This window comes from Cyrtonyx montezumae, unplaced genomic scaffold (genome assembly GCF_038088225.1).
Source record: "Cyrtonyx montezumae isolate F1298 unplaced genomic scaffold, pur_monq_1.0 scaffold_36, whole genome shotgun sequence".
Classification (NCBI taxonomy): Eukaryota; Metazoa; Chordata; class Aves; order Galliformes; family Odontophoridae; genus Cyrtonyx; species Cyrtonyx montezumae.
In genome coordinates this window covers 5884712-5905842 of record NW_027072041.1, presented here as the reverse complement: position 1 = coordinate 5905842, position 21131 = coordinate 5884712, and the positions used below count along the sequence as shown (strand labels likewise).

Sequence of the window (21131 nt, the reverse complement as noted above, 5' to 3'; positions counted from 1 at the left end):
ACAGACCTGCAGGAATTGTATTTCTTTCTAGTCAGATAAAGGCAACAGATTTATAGACTATTTGTTTTCCTGGCTTATTTAAGGCAACTGCTTTAACCAAGTCAGCTACTCTTGACTGAAGACTTCTGTCAGTTAACATTGTACAACTGTCTAAAGAAACTCACCATGTATCCATGCAAGGAATCACAAAGTTGGTAATTCTTCTTATAAGATAAAAACATTAATGAAAATAAGATCACCTTCAGTACACTGTAACTTACTCAAATAAAAATGTAATTGAAACAGGACTGCTGTCCTAACATGGAAGCATTCTACAACTTCTGTGGCTGCTTTGCAAACTTTAGCACGAAGAAAGTTATATACAGTAATACTTGACAGTACATGGCTATTATCATTAAAAGAAAAAACAAGAAAACAAACACTGGAGGGATGTTTAGGTGAAAACAGAAGGAATAAGTCTCAAAAACTGTCAAAACAAACATCTGCCTACAAGTTAGTAAATGCTTAGCTAGATTGTACACACTGCAATTTCAACTGGGTGTTAGCTTTCAGATGTTGATAGCATAGCTATACTGTAAGCCAAGTCTTTCCAAAATTGACGAGTCCTATTCTACAACAGTGTTGGAGTTTAAGTTTATTACATCCAGTTATATTTCCATACCTCTTAAAAAATAAAATAAAATGAGAGAAAAAGAGCAGCTGTAATACATAACTAAACATCATTCCATTAAAGAAAAATGCCTTTTTGTGTATAGATATTAGGTAGCAAAGGGAAAAAGACTTTTGTTTTTTAACAAAGTTATTTGCATACAAAAATCAGCAGTGTATAAGCATACTATTGGGTAGAAGTATAATCTAATAAAGTACCTGTATGAGGACAATGGTATGTTGAATTCATTCTCTGGTGATGCAGTCCCTAGACATCTTCCTTCATCAAAAATATTGAATGGGATTGAAAAATGATTCCTTATCTATACAAAATACAAATCCAGCAAGATACATAAGGAAAGCCCAGTAATACAAACTCTTTGAGCCCAACAGAGAACAGAATAAGTACTTTCTCACTATAAATCTTACCCATTTCCCATTCAAAGTCAATTTTTAAGGACTCTCTAATAACAGAAAACCTGCTTGAACAATGTTGTTTTGTTATCTGATCTCCAACTCCCTCACATCCAGTATTTCTGTTGCTTTGAAAATGTCTTCTAAACTACCTTATAATATACAGTAACAAAGTTACATGAATTGTTGAGATCAGTCTGTAAACAATTTATTTCCTTTTTTTAAATGATTCTTTATGGACTACAAGATCATATACATTCATAAAAAAAACCTAAAAAGTAAATGGAAGTACAATGCAGGGATGCATCCTGGATATATACCTGGACAGGAGAACGAATAGTTATCATCTTGCTTCCTTCAACAGTATCAATTTGGCAGACAATGGACCTTTCAACACCTGACTCCTCATGCCTTACTTTGTAAATACATCGACCCACTTTGGTCAATGGAATCTTCTCAACAGTGGAATGATTATGTGGACCTAGAATTTACAAGGTCAGAAATGAAACAATCAGAAGGAGGATTAAGATGCCTTTTAAAAAGAGAAAGGTGTGTTCAAGAGTATTTTCTACAGTATTCAATCTGAAAAAAAAAATTAAAGCAGATGAGAAAGTACCATTACTCCTTCAAGTCTAAATGACAACCCTGTGGTAAGACCAAACAGGAAAGATTATTCCTTTCTTCTCCACATAGGAAGAGGAATAAACCAATCTGTAACTTAAATACACTGCAGCTTTTGCCTCTGCTAACAGTATCAGCACCAACAAATAAAGATTTACAAAACATAATGGCTTATTAATAAGGTACTGCATGTATATATTGCAAAACATAATTCAACTGTAAATAAATAATATGGTGACAAATTGATGGATAAATCAGTCTTGAAAAACTGTCAATCAAATATAACAAACCAACATACACAGTTCACTCATAAACCATTAAAAATAGCTACAGTTTAGCTATAACTATCTTTAAATTACTTAAAATGTTTTTTCTTGACAGCTTTTCCCTTAAGGATACTTCTCTGAACATATATATATATACACACACACACACAGCCCTCAGTACTGTTAAATCCTTAAAATAGGACATCTTAATTATGTACTAAACTGGGAATATAAACAAAAAAGTAATTGCAAAAAAAATTATGAAATAAAGATTAGTAATATAATAAATCATAATAATAGAAAGTACATTCTACAGAAATTAACAAGAAAGATGTGTGAAACTTTCAGCTAAGGCCAAGGAAGGATTTCAAACACTAGCATGTATCTATAGTCCAAAGAAAAAATAGGTTCATGTCAATAAACACCAGAGGATCACATAACAAATACAAGGAGAATCACAAAATATTTACAAAAAATGAAAATTCATAAATTTTGGAACTTACAGATTTGAATATAAAATCTTTTACTACTCAGGGTTGTCATTGCTGTGAACTGCTCACTCTCACTTTTGGTTCTGACATATTCCATATTTAAAGTATCTCCATCTTTTAAGTTAAATATTTTTGCTCCAAATTCAACATTCAGGACACTGAAAGAATCACTAGGCAAGACAGTGATGGCAAGTCCTAGAGAATTTATTAGTACAAATGGTGCTCGGTCTTTTTTGAAGATATCAGAAGTTTGACTAGCTGCTTCAGCAAATGCCTAGAAATTAAAGATACAGAATAATGTCATGGTTTTATGATTTTTGGTATTGGTATTCCACATCATGTAGTGCATTGAGAATTAAAGAGTTAATGCTCCATGGGTCCCCCACACCAATAGTCGCGGAACTGGGCTGAACGAGCCCAGAAACCGTTGACACATAAATATACGAATAAGGCTTCAACAAGAGAATTTGTACATATATTTAGTTAACATAAGTCTGGCAGTGTACACGTAAGTAACCTAGCTTACCGTTCCCAAATTACTCAACATCTGTAGCCCACATTTGGATAACGTAATATTCAGCTGGTCTTTTGAGGAAATACTTATTACTGTTTTATAGTCTGGAACTTTGTAGTTTTCTTCTTCTGCATCGGATTCAACCAACACTTTTTTAGCTTTCTTCTTCATCTGTAAGAAGATTTAATTTTATTTTTTAAGAATTCTTATCAGATCAGTTTTTTCTGTAGAGGAAGTTTAATCTCATGATTACTTTTTTCCTCTCCTCTTCTCCCTTCCATGCCCTGTACTGACATTCCTATTCTATTTATATTTTTGTTTTCAAATTTAAAAAAGAAAATGAAAGAATTAAAGAAGGGAATAGGCAGAGGATAGATTTCAGAGGTGAATAAAGTTCCAATAATTGTGCTAAATACATTACTTTTTATCATTCTTCCTTAAAAATACATATACCTACTTTGAGACAAGATTTAAGTAGTCTCAGTACTCAGAAAGGTGCAGTTACAATTGCTTGTTTTTGTGTTTTTTTTTGTTTGCTTGTTTTTGTTTGTTTGTTTTCCCAAAGAGAAAGAATTTAAATGAAAGATTTTTCGAAGTTGAGCTTTGGAAAACATACCTTGATTTCAAGAATCCATGGTTTAAATAAGTCAGTCTTCTCTATTTCTAGTGGCTCAAGTAAAGGTTCCCACACTCCAAACATCTCATTAAAATAGTGTACCTATGGGAAATGCAAATGTCCGTTAGGAAATTACACACTACTTAGAATAAGGAAAGATCTACATATATTTTAAAGAAATTAGATTTCCAGTTTACAGATGTATTAATCTTTTCAGAATAATAATAATAAAAAAGGACATTATCAGATTGGACTTTCAGTTAGCTCCCATCGTAAGATGAAGAAAATGCATAATAAAATAAATGACACATCTAAGCCCCTACTATAAGATCTCTTTCCAAAGAAGTTATATCAGCTCTATCACTTAAAATGTTGTTTTAGTTTAAATTCCAAGTATTGAAAGCCTAAAGCAACACAAAATAAGAATCTACATACAAGATCTATTAAATTTTACATTACTTATTTCCAAATATGAGCCAGTTTAGAAGACTTATGTATGATACTGATACCACATAATATTTGAAAGTAGGGACAATATATTCTCATTAATATATAACTTCATTTAACACTGTCCATGAGTTTTAGGGTGTTCGTTCTTCAAAACTTAATACTGTCACAATAGACATTAGGAAGATATATAGAGCATAAATATGTATAAATATGAGAAATATGAGACTGTATAACCTCAATCACTGCCATTAATACAGTAAATCTAATGCACTGGATTTTCCACTTTCTGTCTTAGCACCTCATTCCTGTCCTGCTCCTACAACAGGCATCTTCAAGAGTTAATCATCAAATATACACATCATTTTTTTATTTTCTATATAGTACAATATATTAAAAATTCTTTCCTTGCCTAGAGCTCCTCACCTCTAGCTCAAGCCAAGAATGTAGGTTGATGAGTGTACTCCAGTTTTTTACTTCACCAATAAATGAGGACTTGGCCAAGAGCATTGGTACAGTTCGGTGCCCAACCCCAGCTTCAAGTGTAAGAACAACAGATTCTATGCTCATTTTCAATAACTGTCCGGTGGGCACCAGTTCAGTAGTTGGATTTGTGTCTTCACTTTCATTTGACTCTTCAAGAAACCACAATTTTAGATCTTTTAAATCTTTCATATTCCACAAGCCTGGAGGAATTTGACTAATTTCTTCTTCTGTTGATTCTGCAGTTTGATAAAGGGCGGACGTAATAGTTATCACTGTATTTATGATTATTGGTGAAACCTGCAAATAAAAGTTTTTACCATTTCAGTCATTCCTGATTTTCAGTTTTTATCTTTTTAAAGAGACATAACACATAAGTAACTTCAAAGTCATCCAAGAAGGAAGAAGTAAAGAAAAGACATGATAAAATTCTACCTACTTTTACTGTTAGAGATTTAATCATTAGATCAGCTGACTGCGGATTATTACCAGACTGTTTCATTTCAAAGAAGAAGTCACAAGGCTGTAACACCTACACAAAGAGTAAAAGATACATGTTGAGAAAAAAAAAAAAAAATCAAGCATCAGCAGTATCACCTCATTGAAGTACCAAATATCATCAACAGCAGAATGTGCCCCACTGCAGTAACACCATTATTTAGGTAAAATCTGCAGATGCCTCCAACTACTACATGCATCACCATGTTTGTGACTTTCAAGGAGAATCAGACTTGTCAGTTACTGACAAAGTAACAACATACCAAATAAATAAATCACTTTTACAATCACAATCAGTTCCAGCTAGACTTTATTATCAGTCCTTGCATACTCCCACTTATCAATGTTAACCAAACTCACAACCCTATCTGATTAATGAAGCAGGAAGATGTAGTTAGATTCTGCTTATACTGAACTGACAGCAAAATTTACTCCCAATTCTTCTACCTAAGTCTTTGAAAAACAGAAATTTCCAGGAAAGCTACCTTTGTGATCTTCCCCAGCATCGCTGTCCACATCATATGCTGATAGCATCGAAATACCCTGAATCAGTTTTACCAAGCTATTTTGATCTAACACTTTTTATTCACATTATTATTTTACCCATTGCTCAAAATCCGTTGCTCAAAATCATCATTTCCTTTTTTTGTGGTACAAGAAATGAAAATAGTATATTTTTCGTTAAACTAAGGTAAATGTGAGAGATGAAGGGAAAGAATCTCATTATACTGCACTACTCTAAAAGCAGGGGCTAGTCTTCTGAGATGTGGTGAAATCTATTTATCAGAACTAAAAAAAATAAATAATTACACATGACCCCAAAGTTAAGGCAATCTCCAGAAACTCTATGATCTTCATAAAACAATGTTAGATGTTTCCTTTCTCAAATAAAGTCAGTGGAATGTAATTTGAATCTCTAGATCTCTGATAATTTTATGAACAGCTTACGGTTGATGACTCATAATAAATATTTTCCATTCTGTTTGTGAGTCCTCGCTATATAATTACATAGTTGTTTAACAGAAAGTTTCAGACAGAAATTCCAAACTGAATACATAGCATCTAACATAGTGTATTCTTATAAACTACTAGTTATTTGGCTTACAAGAGATGTAAGAATTTAATAAAGTTTTAACCCTCTGCGATCTTAATTTTGACCTCATTATTGAACAAAACTTCAGAGCTACACATTAAGATAGAATATTTTTGGCCTAACACACAAAACAGAACAAAAACAACAATCTAACCCAAACACAGGATTTTATTAATGTATACTTAATAGAAAACTTCAGAAATAACATTCATTCTAGTAGAATAAGTTATGCAGTTGTCATGGTTTTATGATTTTTGGTATTGGTATTCCACATCATAACATCGTGTAGTGCATTAAGAGTTAAAGAGTTAATGCTCCAGTGCTGTGGATCATCAATAATTCTGGGTGTACCTGTCTCAGAAGAGAAGAACTACATTCCCCAGAGGACTGTGTGATGCTTTGTATTTTTACGTGTTTACGCTCAGAGGGAAAGATAAAAACTGTCTGCGGTCACAGGACACTCTCTTCCCTTTGGGATGGACTCAGCAGTGGGTGCTCGCTGCCGTCCGCCTTCAGCGTTAGCGTAAGGCCTTCGGTTTATCGGACACTCTCTCTTGCTCATTTTATTTCATTTATTAGCCTCAATCCCAATTATATTGTATTATATTGTGTTGTTTTGCTTTCTGATATCTTATTTAGTAAATTAGCTTTCCTCCTCAGATCGTTGCCACTGTTTTGGTTCTAGGCCCATCTCCCTTTCCCCTTTTTCCCTTCCCCTTTCCCGGGTTGTGGGTCCATGGGTCCCCTGCCACACCAACCGTCACGGAACTGGGCCGAACCAGCCCATAAGCCATTGACAGCAGAGTCTTTTAAATACAAACTGGATGTTTTTAAACTCACCGTAGTCACATTCCCTTTTCTTTTTTCTGGAAGAAATGGGCATGCTTTCACTTGTATCTCTTTAACAGCAGCTGTCATGCTGTATCTTTCAGGGCTATTTTTAATGAAGACCTCACACTGTGTTGTAACCACCAAAGCAGGAGCATCGCTTCTTGTTAAATCAGCCACAAACACAATTTCTGGATTTTTAACAATAATGTTCATTTCCATTGTAGATCCAGGCTGCAGAGGTGCTTCAAAAATAAATTCAGTTAGGTCAATTGTTCAAAGCTTAGACAGTCATTACTCACATTTCTTCATTTTTAACATTTAGAGACTTAAATGGGGAGATCTACCAAGGCTGGCATCAGAAGGCACGTAGATTCCTGTTTTTGATTTGTTTCTAGATATAAAACCTCTAAAGCTATAACTACTTTCAGATAGAACAAAAGACTCCATAAAGCTCTTTGTTAAAAGGAAAATACTAATGGCGTAACTGCTGCTCTTGCCTATGAAACTGGCAAATTCAACAGCTTTACTAAATATCTACACATCAGCCAGCTATTATATGAACTTATAAAAATGCCACACATTTTCTACTCTGTAGAGAAGCAAAAAACACATTCTTATATTGCACAGTAATGTGGAGTTAGCTAAAACTCAGTATGTCATTTGTGATGCCAAGTATACTTTCAGGCAATATTTCTTGATTTGTTTAGATTTTGACCATCTACTAAGTAATCACAGCAGCCCAAGCTGAGGTGGACTCAACTTAGATGTTTATGGTACAGGAAAATAAAACCAATGGGGATTAGCTTTGAAGATTCCGAATATTCACATGGCACAGAAGCATAAAACTCCCATTTCCAGCTCTGATTCTCTAATGATTATTTCTAATGTCAGATACACTCTTTCCGGTGCTGGACTCTAAATTGGTCACTCAAGATAGAAATCTTTTTCAAGATGCAGGGAGATGAGCAAATCAATGGACAAATGAAATAACAATATTCCAAGGTATTCGCTGGACTGAATTTAACCATTCACTGAAACTTCTAAGTCAACCAAACAAATCTAGGGACTGCCATATCTAACAATCATTTTCATTTTATTTCATTGTAACAATACATTTTTAAGTTGTTCCTTTTGTCTGGGAAGACAGAGCTTCACTCAGAAATAAAGAGTGAAGGACATGAGCCAATTTCTTCAATTCACAGAAATGACTGAAAACACTAATGGTTAAGAAAAAGCTGTTCTGTGTATATAAACAAAGGAAATATCATGAAAAGAGTATTACAATTTTTAAGAGTATTATAAATACTGAAACTCACTGCATATTTAAATTAAATTTTCTACACTATTTCCAGCACATACCTTGCTCTTTTAAAGGTAAGGACTGTCTGAGATTTCTCTGTGCAGCAGCACTTTCTGCATTAGCTTTTAGAAATATATCCGCAACTGTAAGTAGAAATTCCATGCTTGCACAAAGGTATATCTCTTGAACAATCATGTCAAGAACAGTGCCATCTCTCCCCTGCTTATAACTTATGTCCATCATAACTTTCTTTTCAAATCCATGCTTCATTTCCACCATCCTGAAAGACCGTGAAGGCAGCATTCAATGAAACAGTAAGAAAAACAGCCACAAATAACTGAAAAATACTCTAGATACTCACTTCAGCTGCAAAACTTTAGTAAAAAAAATAGTGAAAACTTTACAGCATAATCAATGTTTTAAAAGAGTAATCCAATTAACATCAACATAAATTCTACAAAATTTCAAAACTGACAGGACTCCTATGTACTGGAAATTAAAGATGCTTATAATTCAACAGATCAAAATGAAAAAAAACCCATCACAATTACTTTTGATAAAAGGCATGGAACATCTCCCTTATGCAGAAAGGCTGAGAAACCTGGGTCTGTCCACCCTTGAAAAAAGAAGACTCAGACGAGGAGAAATGGCCATAAACTGATGCATAGGAAATTCTACACAAATGTGCATGGGAACTTCTTCACACTGAGGGTGACAGAACACTGGCACAGGCTGTCCAGAGAGGTTGAGGAGTCCCATTCTCTGAGGATGTTCAAGACCTATCTGCACTTCAGCCTGTGCAACCTGGTCTAGGGAACCTGCTTTGGCCAGGGAGTTAGACTCAATGATTTCTAGAGGTCCCTTCCAACCCTTACAATTCTGTGATTCGGTCTATATTTGAAAGTGTTACAATTTACTTGTTACACTTTATTAAGTAATCTTAATATTATTACCCCACTGTGTTATTGAAGATGAAAGTAGAAGTTGTTTCCACCTGCATCTAGCTACTTCATATTTAAATTTTGTTTATAGCATTAATATTGGTCTCTCACAAACAACATGAGGAAAAAATTGCAAAAAGGACACAAGTCTTGTCATGTATTCAGTAACAGCAGCATAGACTTTAAGGACTACTCTTATAAAAAAACCTGCCATTTTAGCAGAACACTAGATGCAGATCACACAAATACTTGCAACTCTCTGGCAAACTCAAGTTAAATAGTAAATTCTGTTGAAACACCGACCTTGGTGTAGCCTTGTGGATTGCCTGTCTTTTATCATCTAATGTACAGTTTGCTAACTTGACTGAAGCATTCATTGAGCCATCTGATAACATTTTCACAGCAGCTGACATCAACACCAACTTAAACTCTGCAAGCTTCAAAAGATCATCTCTCTGATCCAAATTTGTACCCTGTTTAAAAGGAAGAAAAATACATTTGTATGTTTGCTTACAGGAAATGGAAATTACACACTAGTTTATTCATCTGGTAAAAACTCTAATATTTAAATAAACTCACTAATAATTCAATAGAGAACAAAAATCAGTAATATACTGAGAAAGCTCCACATAAAACAAAGCTTAACTTTTCTACCAGATTGCTAGAGCAAGATTACTTTAAAGAAAGGGAGATGGTTTAAGAGAAAGTAGAACTGTCATATACAATATTGGGTGATTTGACATTTTAGGTTTAAAAATACAAAGTAAATGCAAAAATGCCAAATGTGAGAAATTAAGTTTTGTCCTATGCAACTACACATTGTATAGCAGATATGGGAGAAATCCTCAAACTCCAATGCAACATACTATAAGCTTATAATAAATTACTAACAAACTTCTAGTCAGACATTTGCATCTGTACATTTAAACCAAGAAGAGGACATAGGCATTCTCACTACAATACAAATTCTAAACGACTCTCTCCATAATTTCACTTATATGTTCCCACATGTATGTATAACTGAAAGAAAGCCGGCATCCCTCCACTTTTTTTCCCCCAAAATTGTCTTTCAAGCTTCCAGATTTGATGTACTATGATCTGTTATTCTCTAACCTGACAGTAGATTAAAAATAATGTAATTAATTAATAAAACTAAATAAAATAATAGTTTGTTATTTGCATGTTGCTTTATTACCAGCAGTAGTAATACTCTCTGCAGATACGGTAAAATACTACTGTTATTACTTTACAGGACTCTGTATGTCCTCAAAAATATTTCTTGTTCCCTGTAACCAAAATTACACTTACCTGTTTTGAATTTGAATTATATAACACTAATGTCAAAGAGTCAAATCTGAAATCCAGTTTCAGTGTTGTTTTTATTTTCACAGGTGAATGCATTTCCACCACAGCTGATGTCACAACAGTTACACCTTTCAGAAATCAGAAGAACACTTTAATACTGAGGAACAGCTGACAGCATCCTCACAAATGACTAGAAGAGATTACAGCTATTCTTCCACATACAACTCCATTTCAATTAAACCCAATCCAATTAGTGCTGGCAAATCACACATATTTGAGAACATAAAATATTCTTTTTTATGCTTTCCAAAACATCCCTTAATCGTATACTCTTTCATGTTCACAAGTATTCCACAGAATACAATTTCTGAACCCTATTAGCTCTGTTTTTGAGTATGTGCTGAACAGTTTATGGTCAGTTACACCTACTCAACAGGGACAACTGTAGCAATGCCATCACTAGGCTCAACATTAATCATCAGTCTGCCACTGCAGCTCAGAGGGCAAACAGCATTTTGGGATGTACTACACACAACGTAGCCACCCAGTCAAAAGAGGCCATTCTCCTGCTAAATTTACCACTGGTGCGGACTCACTGAGTATTGTGTGTGGGTTTGGGCCCTACAATATATATAGGATGTTAAGTTATTTGAAGGCCTCCAGAGATGAGCAAGAAATCTGGTAATAAGACTGAAAGGCACGTACTGTGAGAAGATGCACCAAATCTGTAATAGAGTAGGTTCAGAGTGGATATTAGGGAACATATATTTGCTGTGGGTGAGGTCAAACACTGAAACAGGTTTCCTAGCAAGGTGGTTGATGGCCCCATGGCTGTCAGTGTTCAAGAGGCTTTTGGACAACACACTGAATAATATGCTTTAACTTTTGATTATCCCTGAAGTAGCCAGGCAGTTGGACTAGACAGTCTTTATAGGTCTCTTCTAACTGAACTATTGCTGTTCTGTTCTATAATTATGAAAAGACATACAGTTTAAAAATACTACTGGCAACAGAATTAGGATACAGAGAAAAAGACTAATAGAACAACTTCCCCAAGCTGAGATGCTACCAAATCCAAATTTAAAGTGCTCACTGCATTACTGTCAGAAGAGTAAGACAGTCCTTACGCAGTACATTATCCTACAAGACTTACTAAAGTAGCCTCGTTGATCCTAGAGGCAGGGTATATTTAAAAATATAATGCCAAGATAATAAAGGCATTCTGTTAAAAACAACTGAATCTAGCACGTTTTTATAAAGGTAAATCCAACAGAAATAATAAGTTGAAAGAAATAAGTAAAAATGCTAAGCAGCACTTGATTGTATAAAAATTACCTGCAGAGTGCTCTGAAGTACTGCGGATATCACTACAATGACTAGTTGTATCTTTCAGTTCTTGTAAAGGTGGTGATGCACCTGAGCTTTCACCTATATTTTCATTTAGTGTCCTCAGTATTGTTGTAATGTCCTCTTGACTGAGAATTAGCTTAAAAAGAAATCATATATATATAGGTATTAAACTCAGAACATCTCTGTTCATTAAGCTTTTGATAACTCAAATCTAAATTTTAAAGAAATAAATAAAACAAGTTTATCTAAATAGTCACTGCTTTGGAGACTAAAGAACCAAGTAAAATATTTCTCAAATCCACTTAATTCCTTAATGTAAATTCTAGAAATTGAAAGTTGTTCATAAATTATTCATTTATTTCTGCTAATTTTTTTGCAAAGCTATGACTTAGAAATTAAACATTAGAAGACAGCAATACAGTTTGAACTACAGTTGCTCCAAACTGTTAAATGTATTCAGTCACAAGGTACTTTACAGTAAGTTACTAGTTCTATTTTAAAATAGAGCAAATTGGTTTCTTCCTACAACTGACATGTTTTATATCTTATGATGCTCAATCTGAATAAGCATGTTCTCTAGCTCATATTTAAGCTTGCCGATTAAGCTTTAATTAAGCTTTGATTAACAAAAAGACTAATAAATCCAAGTTTTTCCATCCTTTAAAGATGGAAACAGACATGTAAATCGAGGCCATAAAAGCATATTCAATTTTTTAACTGGCAATAGCAATCCATAGCACAAACTCTGCCTGAAGCATCACAGGTTACACTTCTTAGAACAAAAAGCTATTCTCTTCCTTTCTCCATACGAAATGATGAAATCCACGTTCTACCTATGTGCCTTTACACCAAATAATAACCTAGGAACATAGGCTTTACTGGACAGGAAAAAAATCATTTTCCATAGATACTTCAGCAGCTGTTTTACAAAACTAACAGCTTACATTCATAGGTTTGAGCCGTCCAGATATTTCAATATCAGGAACTTCATTATACCATGCAGCAGCTAAATTTCTTTCAACAGATACTTCCAGATTGAGTGGTTGCAGCAGCTGTACTTCAGTTTGCAAAGAATTCTGCTCATAGCATGACCTGTGAAGAGAAACAAAATTCTATCAGCACTGACACACTATATTTACACGTTTCAGCAAACACACATCTCTGCCTTTTCTTCATCTTATTTAGGAGTACTGCAAACTGGTCTTAAAATAGTTGAGTGCACTACTCCAAGTATTTCTAGGTAAAACTTTACGTCACCAATTAAACATCCTTTCTTGGCAGAGGGGAGACTTTAGGCATATCTCCAGGTACATAGCATACTAACTCCTTACATGTTATGACCTCCTCACAGCTCTGCACTTAAGTTCATTCTCTCTTAAACTTTGGAAATTACTTGGTATTACTTTTTGGAAATCTCCTTTCTCTTCCTTTCCTACTCTTCATCATCTGTGTTAAGACTCATTTTCTATTTATTTATTTATTACACCCATCTGACCTAATTTCTTTCCTGATAAGTACAGCTTAAAAAAATCCAACAGCATCAAAACAGTCATTTACAAAAAGGTTTAACCTGTCTCACACAGTGAATAATTTATAAGTCCATTATTCAATGTGTAGATCACTATTTCTCCCAAATCATCATTTCTAACTTTTTACAAAACCCTTACTATTTGATGCTATATTTCAAGGTAATAGTGTGTTCAGCAACAGCCTATCATTAATCATTTTAGTAACTTCTCAAAGCTCTTCAACAGAAAATTCAACTGAAAATTACATTAATTTTAAAAATCTTTACACTACATTACCTGTATAACTTCAGTTCACTCAACTTCACCGTCATAGAGTCAACAACAGGTGGTAGATTATATCGAGTCTTTGTTTTAGCAATAAAGAATCGGTTCTTTACAGTGATTAGACCAAGATCAGCCACCAAAACATTTGCAGAAACTGCTGACTGTGGAACTATCACAACAGGTGCTTTAATATTGATATCTAGTGCCAAACGAGAACTACGCTCTGCTAGCTCTTTCACACCTGTAGCTGCTTTCTCTGCTGCTTGCACTGTTGCCTCAGTAAGAGCTTCCTTGGCAGCTTGAAAGTTATTTATGAAAGCCTGGAAAAAAATACAGAAATTGGGAGTTTTATAATAGTATTTTAATCACAGTATTTTAAACAAATACAAAATCATAGTATTTAAAATAGCAAACCTTGTTAAGATACGTTTTTACTACAGTTTTTTCTGAATTCCTTTCTAGGATAACTTCAAAATTATCCTTCAAAAATACAATTAAATATGCCTATATCAAAATAATTTTCCATATTAATTATTTGGTAAATCAGATGGCAACAGCAATTACCTTGCAACTAGACCTGTGTGAATATTTTATTTACTTTTTTGGAGTTAAAAAGATATATTTACTTGACAGAGTTTACGGAACAGGAATTATTTTTCATGGTTTAATACTTATATTCCAAAATTATACAACACTGAACAGTATGTATATCTAGAAGTTGCTATATCACTTAATGAAATAGAAGCCTAACAATACTAGCAATATTGTTGCTTAGTCATACACTCCCCAAAAGTGGGAAGTAGATAGCTCCCATGTGGCATGCTTTATCATTCTCTAGCTTGACAATGGCATTTGTACGCTAACAAATAGCAAATGGAAAATATAACATACCAAAAGCGAAGAAAAGAATTTGTTGACAAAAACTACTTGAATACAACCAACAGTTAGGTAGACACGACTGTCAACAACGTCCATATTTGTGTAAGCAATTCCATCTGTAGCATTTACGTACGATATCATTTTGAAGTTAAAGACTTCTTTTCCTGTGATGTAAAGAGCCTGAGGAAGAAAAATAGAGCATTTCCAGTGTAAAAACTTATGCTAGAGAGCACAAATTAATAAAATCATAGCTCCTCACATATTCAAGACATTTTTAATTTAAATTTTCTAATAATAAATGGAAAAAAACAACAAAAAAGACTCTGAAATACCTAAAAATATTAGTTTAGAGTCTGATTATGAATTAATTCTATTGATTGAACATACTGATTAATCAGTTCCAAAAAATCAATTTTGGTGTAGAATTTACTGGCTGGTGAGACTAATAAGCTTACACGTAGAAAACAAAACTATTTATGTTCATTGGGAACATTTAAAACTAAATAAAGTTTCACAAATTTCAATTCTGCATTTGTAAACAGTCAGATATCAATGATACAAGCCAACGTATACCTTGTTATACAGTGCCATCTCATCGGAATCCACAATAACAATGTTTTTTAGTTTTGCAGTCATTTCTGTTGCTGTTTTTTTCATGATCACTTGGCTATCCAGACCTAAATGAATGAATGAATGAATGAATAAATAACATTGTATTAAATATACAGACTCTTGCAGTTATGGAGTTTTATACGTCTGTGATTAAAATTTTGTTCCTACCTTCAATGTGAATTTCAGCAATTCTGTGTTTTTTCTCTCTAATAAAGACACGTAAACAGGATAAATCCGCCCAAATATTGAGGTCAATAACATCTTCATGCTTAGATTTTTTTGATGCTGTAAGAAATAAATAAATGAATGAATGAATGAAAGAAAGCAGTTCTTCAAGGAAGAGGAAGAGATGTAAAATTTAATATCCATTTTCCAAAGACTACGAAGTCTGCATTGCTGGGAAAACATACAACACACACACTAGAAAGAATAGAAAGCTATGAAAAACTACTTCGTTGCTGTTCCTTACAAGTTTTTTCAGATTTTAGTAATGTCTGCTAACATCTTTACCATAAGGAAGGGGAAACACCAGAAGGGACTTCTTAGAGAGGTGGTTAGTGTCCCATGCCTGTTCAAGAGACAATGACTTCAGTAATATGCATTAACTTTAGTTCAGTTCTGGAGTGACCAAGCAGTTGAACTACAGGACCTGTACAGAAAGATCTCTATATGGAAAATGATTTAATCTTTTGCCTCCAATAATGGTATAAAACTACAAGCAATTCAGTATTTGCTTGTATAGCAGTATTGTTCTAAGGTAGAAAAGTGCTGTATCTTCTGTTCACAGCTCAGTAAGTCACAGAACAGCACTTTCTAAATTCACAGAACTCTTTGTATACACAATGTACCTTGTATCCAAGCATATCTTGGCATAACTGAAATTACATCATGAATTAATCTCACACAATTAATAAAAAATGTAGCTAAATGGAAGAATTTTTTTTTTATTTACACCTAACAATTTTCCATCTTTTATACCTGTTGTATCGTTCAATGAAGTCCTACAAAACACCATCACAGAATTACATGAAAAATTAAATGTCTTCACCAGTTGGTGAAACTATCACTATATCATCACCTGACAGATACTATTTATTTTTTTAATGTTTTTCCTCACTTTCCACTCCTTGAACTTTCATCTCTCCTAAGGAAAGTAGTCTCTTTCATCTTTGCCTGCATCCCTCAAAAAAATAAAGACTACCAACCTTATTTTCCTTGTTATGCTAATATCTTGTTTTGCCAGAGATCATAATTATCACTCCTTCCATAATGCTTAAACAACAAAAATGATTTCATTTCAGTGCATATGGGAAATAATTATGCAAATTCCAAGAAACGCTGGGCACCCAAAAGATTGCCTTTTATTTTCCAAATGTGGGTACCATCTCAGTCTCAGCAACTGATATAAGTGGATTATATTAAGAGCAACTCACAGCAAAAATTTTAAATCAGCAAGTAAGTTTAAATATTTTTATGATAGGAAATTACTGAGAAGCATAAAGTTGTCTAGAATACACTTAACACATTAATGAGAAAAAGTTTTCATTTTCATGCTATATTTTTCTAACTCACTGAGTTGTTTATTTCCTTTTTGTAAGAACCTTTTATGTGCAACGTTGCAATGCAAAAATACTTTTCTTATTATATGTCAGAAGATAATTGGGAATATAATGATTATCAATTAACTACTATTCAGTACAGGTTTTCACAGTAAAGTGAACTTGAAGACACTCAAGAAATACACTTAGTAATGCCTCCTTCTCAGGAAATGTAAACAGCTAAAGAATCTATCTGGGCTCACTGATGAATTAATTTACATCTTCCCTCCACTGTACTCTTTCAGCCAAGAAACATTATACTCTTTCTACTCTGTAACATATTAATAGCTTCTTATCACCATCAAAATTAGAAAAAGCTGTGAATACATATCTTAAAACAAAATCTCCCATTTCCAAAGTTACTGACAAGCTTAGAGAATAGAAAATATGTCTGATTTCTTCCTTGCTTAAATGAGGGAAGAAAAAGCATCAAAAAGACCTGAGGAAGAATAAATAAACTTACTTAATTTTTTAAGAACATCCTTTTTATCCTCTGTTTTTTCATGGACCGGCTCTTCTGTAGCTTTAGTTTCTTGTTTGGGTAGAAGACTGTTCAGATAGTTAACAGCATTCAAGAGAGTCTCAGTATGCAAATGAACATCAAGAGATGAAAAGTTTACCTGAAAGAATAAGTTACATTTATCCAAAATACTCCTGTCCACAGAACAGGAATAATACATTCTAAAAAGGATATCATACCTTTATTTTCTGTAGAACATTGTGATAGGCAGTCCTCAATTCTGGTCCATTAATATCAGCCTGTTCAGACAAACATATAGATAAACAGATGAAACAACTGGGAGAGGTTTTCAAATTTCAATTTGCAGCTTATGACATGTAAGTTAATCTGCTTAGGGACTAGAATGATTTATGCACAGAACACTCAATATATTAAGAAGTGAATAAGTAAGAAAAAAACATGTATTAGAAATACTGTAGTCTGTAATTTACTTATAACTCAAAAGAGAAGACTGCTGTTTTCCCACCTTTATGTACTCCAGAGTCAAAAGATCATCTTCTACATTATCCAAAGTAGTAACTAAGTAAACTGGTCTGTCGTTATCATCTTATAAAAGAGAAAAACATGTATTACTTTTTTCCTAAAGAAAAGAGGTTGGTAAGTTCTCTAGAAATCTTCTACTCACTCAAATATACCAAATTATTAATGAAATTATTCTTTTCATTTTTTTCCCCTCTTATATTTAATTTAGGAAGTGAATCTTACTCAGCTGACAAAATCATGTCCCCCAGGCTTTCTAAAGACACATTCACAGTGTCAGCTATGTAGAAATCATTTTTTGATCAGTACCTAAACACTTACCCATATACTCTGGACACAGTAGACAAACTTCATGCAGGAAAGCACTTGCAGTCATGTCAAATGTTCTTAATTTAAGTTCAGTGCCTAACCCTACAACTTCAAGCTGCAGTACTGGTGTCTCAGTATTGTCAGTAAGACGGCATAATTTTATTAAGACCTACAAAAAATATGGAAAAAAAAGTCAGGGAATTATCCAATTACTATCATACATTTACATACATTTTACTGATTAAGGCATATCAAACATTAAACTTTAGACAGCAAATAAGCTGAAAAAGATAGAGGTCAAGAAATAAAACTGCTGATACAGTTTGCTGCTACTTTTAGATAATCTCCAAACATGCATACATATAATATAAAGACACATGGTCTTCCTTTCCATATAACATTCTCATATAGAATTGGAACCAAACCTGACAATTTAAAACAGTAAAGCCAACAAAAGGAGAGGTAGGTGATTCTTAACAGACTGTTGTTGGTATTAAGAAATTATGAAATGCTAGAGTTTCTGGCAGTGAAGAATGAAATACATTATTTTAGACTAGCTCTTAACGAAAATCTTATTGTCATGAGAAAGATACTAATCTTCAATTTTTTTTTTATTTTTATAAACGTAGTGCGTAAGACAACATGCTAGTTATGCTGAAGCCTTTCTGTAAACCTTAGTCTAAAACAGAATTTGTAAAATTAACTGACTTTATGGCTTAATTGTACAGCAGCAATAACACTGTCATAGCCAAGACAGTCTAAGAAACAATGTTTGTGGTAAGGACATATCTCTTTATTAGACCAATTGACATAGTCATTTAGGTAAAATACTCTCTTCAAGACTGGAACTGTGAGAATACATAAAGCACAGCACATCACAGTGAATTTGTTAGTTTAGATAGGAGTTCAACATAAACTAAGAAAAATTAGAGAGTAAAAATAGGGTGCTTGTATGAGACAAAACTTTAATTAGGTTATACCAGTGACCACAGCAGTATTTTGAGAAAAGAGATGTCAAGAGACATCAAAGTATCTCCAAAGAACTGCATAGAGAATAATTCTGCATCTCTCCACACCTCCCACCAATGGTTAGGAAAAGGAAATTCAATGATAAAATTAATCGGAATCTCAATTTAATAAGTCAAGACAGTGCAGACAAAGACAAAGAAAACAAAACTGAGTGCTCCAGAACAGTTTCAGCAAGAAACAAGGATTCAATACTGCTGCAAAGAGGAATTCATGAATACAGCACAGGGGAAGAGATACAGTTCATGTGTGCTTTTGAGAAAATTATTACTTTACCTCAGCTACTTCAAACCTTAGCTGGAGTTCTGTCATATTTTTCAAAGATTCTTGTTTAGTTAGTTTCTTTCGTCTTGTGCTGCTAGCTCGTTTGAGAGTACCAGACGGAGCTTCAAAAAATGGCACATCTTCCACAGGACTGCTTAGAGCATCAAAAAATTCTTCTTCTGATTCTAAAGATTAATTGATAACAGTGTTACATAAGTCTTTTAGATAACCACTATGACCTAGGATTTTTATGTCTGTCTCTATAAATATTAAGGTGTTTAAGTATGGGAAGACCACTTACTTGTCACTAAGCAACCAGACAAGTCTGTTTCTATAATTGCATCAGTTCCTGCCTCCACAGTTTTTTACAAAATCTACAGCTCCCACTATGTAATCATCATAAATCACCAACAAGCTCTCATCAGCTAACACTTTTGCCTCCATTCTCTCAGTACTGGATATGCGAAAGAGCGCAGTGTTGCACAGTGTCTTCAGTGTGCACAAGAAGATTAATATGCCCTCTCCTGAAATGAGTACTGGTTTCATGCAGTTTGAGAGAAATAAGAACTACTAAACCTTTAATCCATTTGACATCATGAGGGAAGTATTACAATGGCAAATTACAATCATGGACTCATAAAGCTTTTTCATTTCACCTAGAAACCATAATTAGTGAAGTTAAAGGCACCTGAGGAACAAGTATCTTTCTTTTGACAAAAATCAACTGAGGACTTGTAGATATATCTTCTACACTTTAAAAATGCCCTGGAATCTGAGGAGAAGGCAGTAAAAATATGACTCATTAAAAATGATCATAAAGATGTACTCATAGCATAACATTAAAACCAAACCTGACTCATTTCAAAGCTGGTTATTGCTTTATCAAATTAACTGTTGTAGTATTCACTCTCATCACATTCTGATTTTAAGAATTGAGGCACTTTATTTTTGGACACTTAAAAAAACTTCCACAGGAAATATATCAAGACCTTTCATATCTGTACACATACTGTACAGTGTTTGAATTTAAAGAAATTACATCACAGCAGAAACAATTTGCTTAATTGATGATTTTACCAGTGTTTGCAAACTACAACGGCAGATCCAAAAGTAATGCCTCCTATCCTACCTTGTTAGAACATGTCAGAAGTGGATGTTGGCAGGTTGAATCTTCCTGCCAATATCCCATTACATTCTGTTGCTGTGCAACAGATGGCAGCAGAGGGGCAGACTGACAAAATGCTATGTAACATGGAAGTGTATATGAACTTAAAAACTTAATTTGACCTGTTCATTAAATCAGACTTGAAAATAAACTTTATTACCTGACTCTGCAAATGAATGAAGATCCAAAACAGGAAGCTGGGACAAATGTGGCACGGAGAGAACAGGGGATATTGCAGCCTGAAGTGAGAGACACTGTAACAGTTTTTGCTTGAATTCTTTACTTATGCTTTACATGCACATATGCTACTGTGTAGAAACTTTACAACTTAAAGAAATTAGTCTTACTTCAAATGCAACACAATGCAATAAAATGTTATTAATAATTAAAAGGATGGGAAAGAATAAGGATTAAATAAGGTAGAATCAGTGGGTTTTACACATTAGAATAGCTGCAGAAAAATTATATCTGAAAACAAAGAGAAGAGATTCAAACATCAAGTCTCATAGATCATAAGATAAACAAAAACAAGACACCTATGACAAGTCAGGAAAGAGACACTCGTGGCAGTTCTTTGACTCAAAAATAAATAAATAAATGCATACATACATACATCGATTCCAAAGGGAAAGAGGAACTAGGGACAGAATTAACTCCATGTTTCTAA

At 33.7% G+C, this 21131-nt stretch overlaps 1 protein-coding gene across 1 annotated transcript in view; it reads right to left on the bottom strand.

Annotated features, from left to right (window-relative positions):
• The window catches only part of VPS13A (vacuolar protein sorting 13 homolog A), a 101096-nt gene that overhangs the window by 43689 nt on the left and 36276 nt on the right, over positions 1 to 21131 (bottom strand). Inside the window, exons 24-46 of the mRNA XM_065745550.1 lie at positions 20625 to 20703; positions 19312 to 19484; positions 18022 to 18178; positions 17687 to 17766; positions 17400 to 17459; positions 17164 to 17320; positions 15271 to 15387; positions 15064 to 15167; positions 14503 to 14670; positions 13624 to 13931; positions 12763 to 12910; positions 11804 to 11954; positions 10472 to 10596; positions 9467 to 9636; positions 8282 to 8502; positions 6932 to 7164; positions 4940 to 5032; positions 4444 to 4800; positions 3571 to 3672; positions 2967 to 3125; positions 2453 to 2714; positions 1383 to 1543; positions 868 to 971 (exon numbers count right to left, since the gene is read on the bottom strand). Coding sequence (XP_065601622.1) covers positions 868 to 971; positions 1383 to 1543; positions 2453 to 2714; positions 2967 to 3125; positions 3571 to 3672; positions 4444 to 4800; positions 4940 to 5032; positions 6932 to 7164; positions 8282 to 8502; positions 9467 to 9636; positions 10472 to 10596; positions 11804 to 11954; positions 12763 to 12910; positions 13624 to 13931; positions 14503 to 14670; positions 15064 to 15167; positions 15271 to 15387; positions 17164 to 17320; positions 17400 to 17459; positions 17687 to 17766; positions 18022 to 18178; positions 19312 to 19484; positions 20625 to 20703 — 3689 coding nt within the window. The remainder of the gene's footprint in view (positions 1 to 867; positions 972 to 1382; positions 1544 to 2452; positions 2715 to 2966; positions 3126 to 3570; positions 3673 to 4443; positions 4801 to 4939; positions 5033 to 6931; positions 7165 to 8281; positions 8503 to 9466; positions 9637 to 10471; positions 10597 to 11803; positions 11955 to 12762; positions 12911 to 13623; positions 13932 to 14502; positions 14671 to 15063; positions 15168 to 15270; positions 15388 to 17163; positions 17321 to 17399; positions 17460 to 17686; positions 17767 to 18021; positions 18179 to 19311; positions 19485 to 20624; positions 20704 to 21131) is intronic.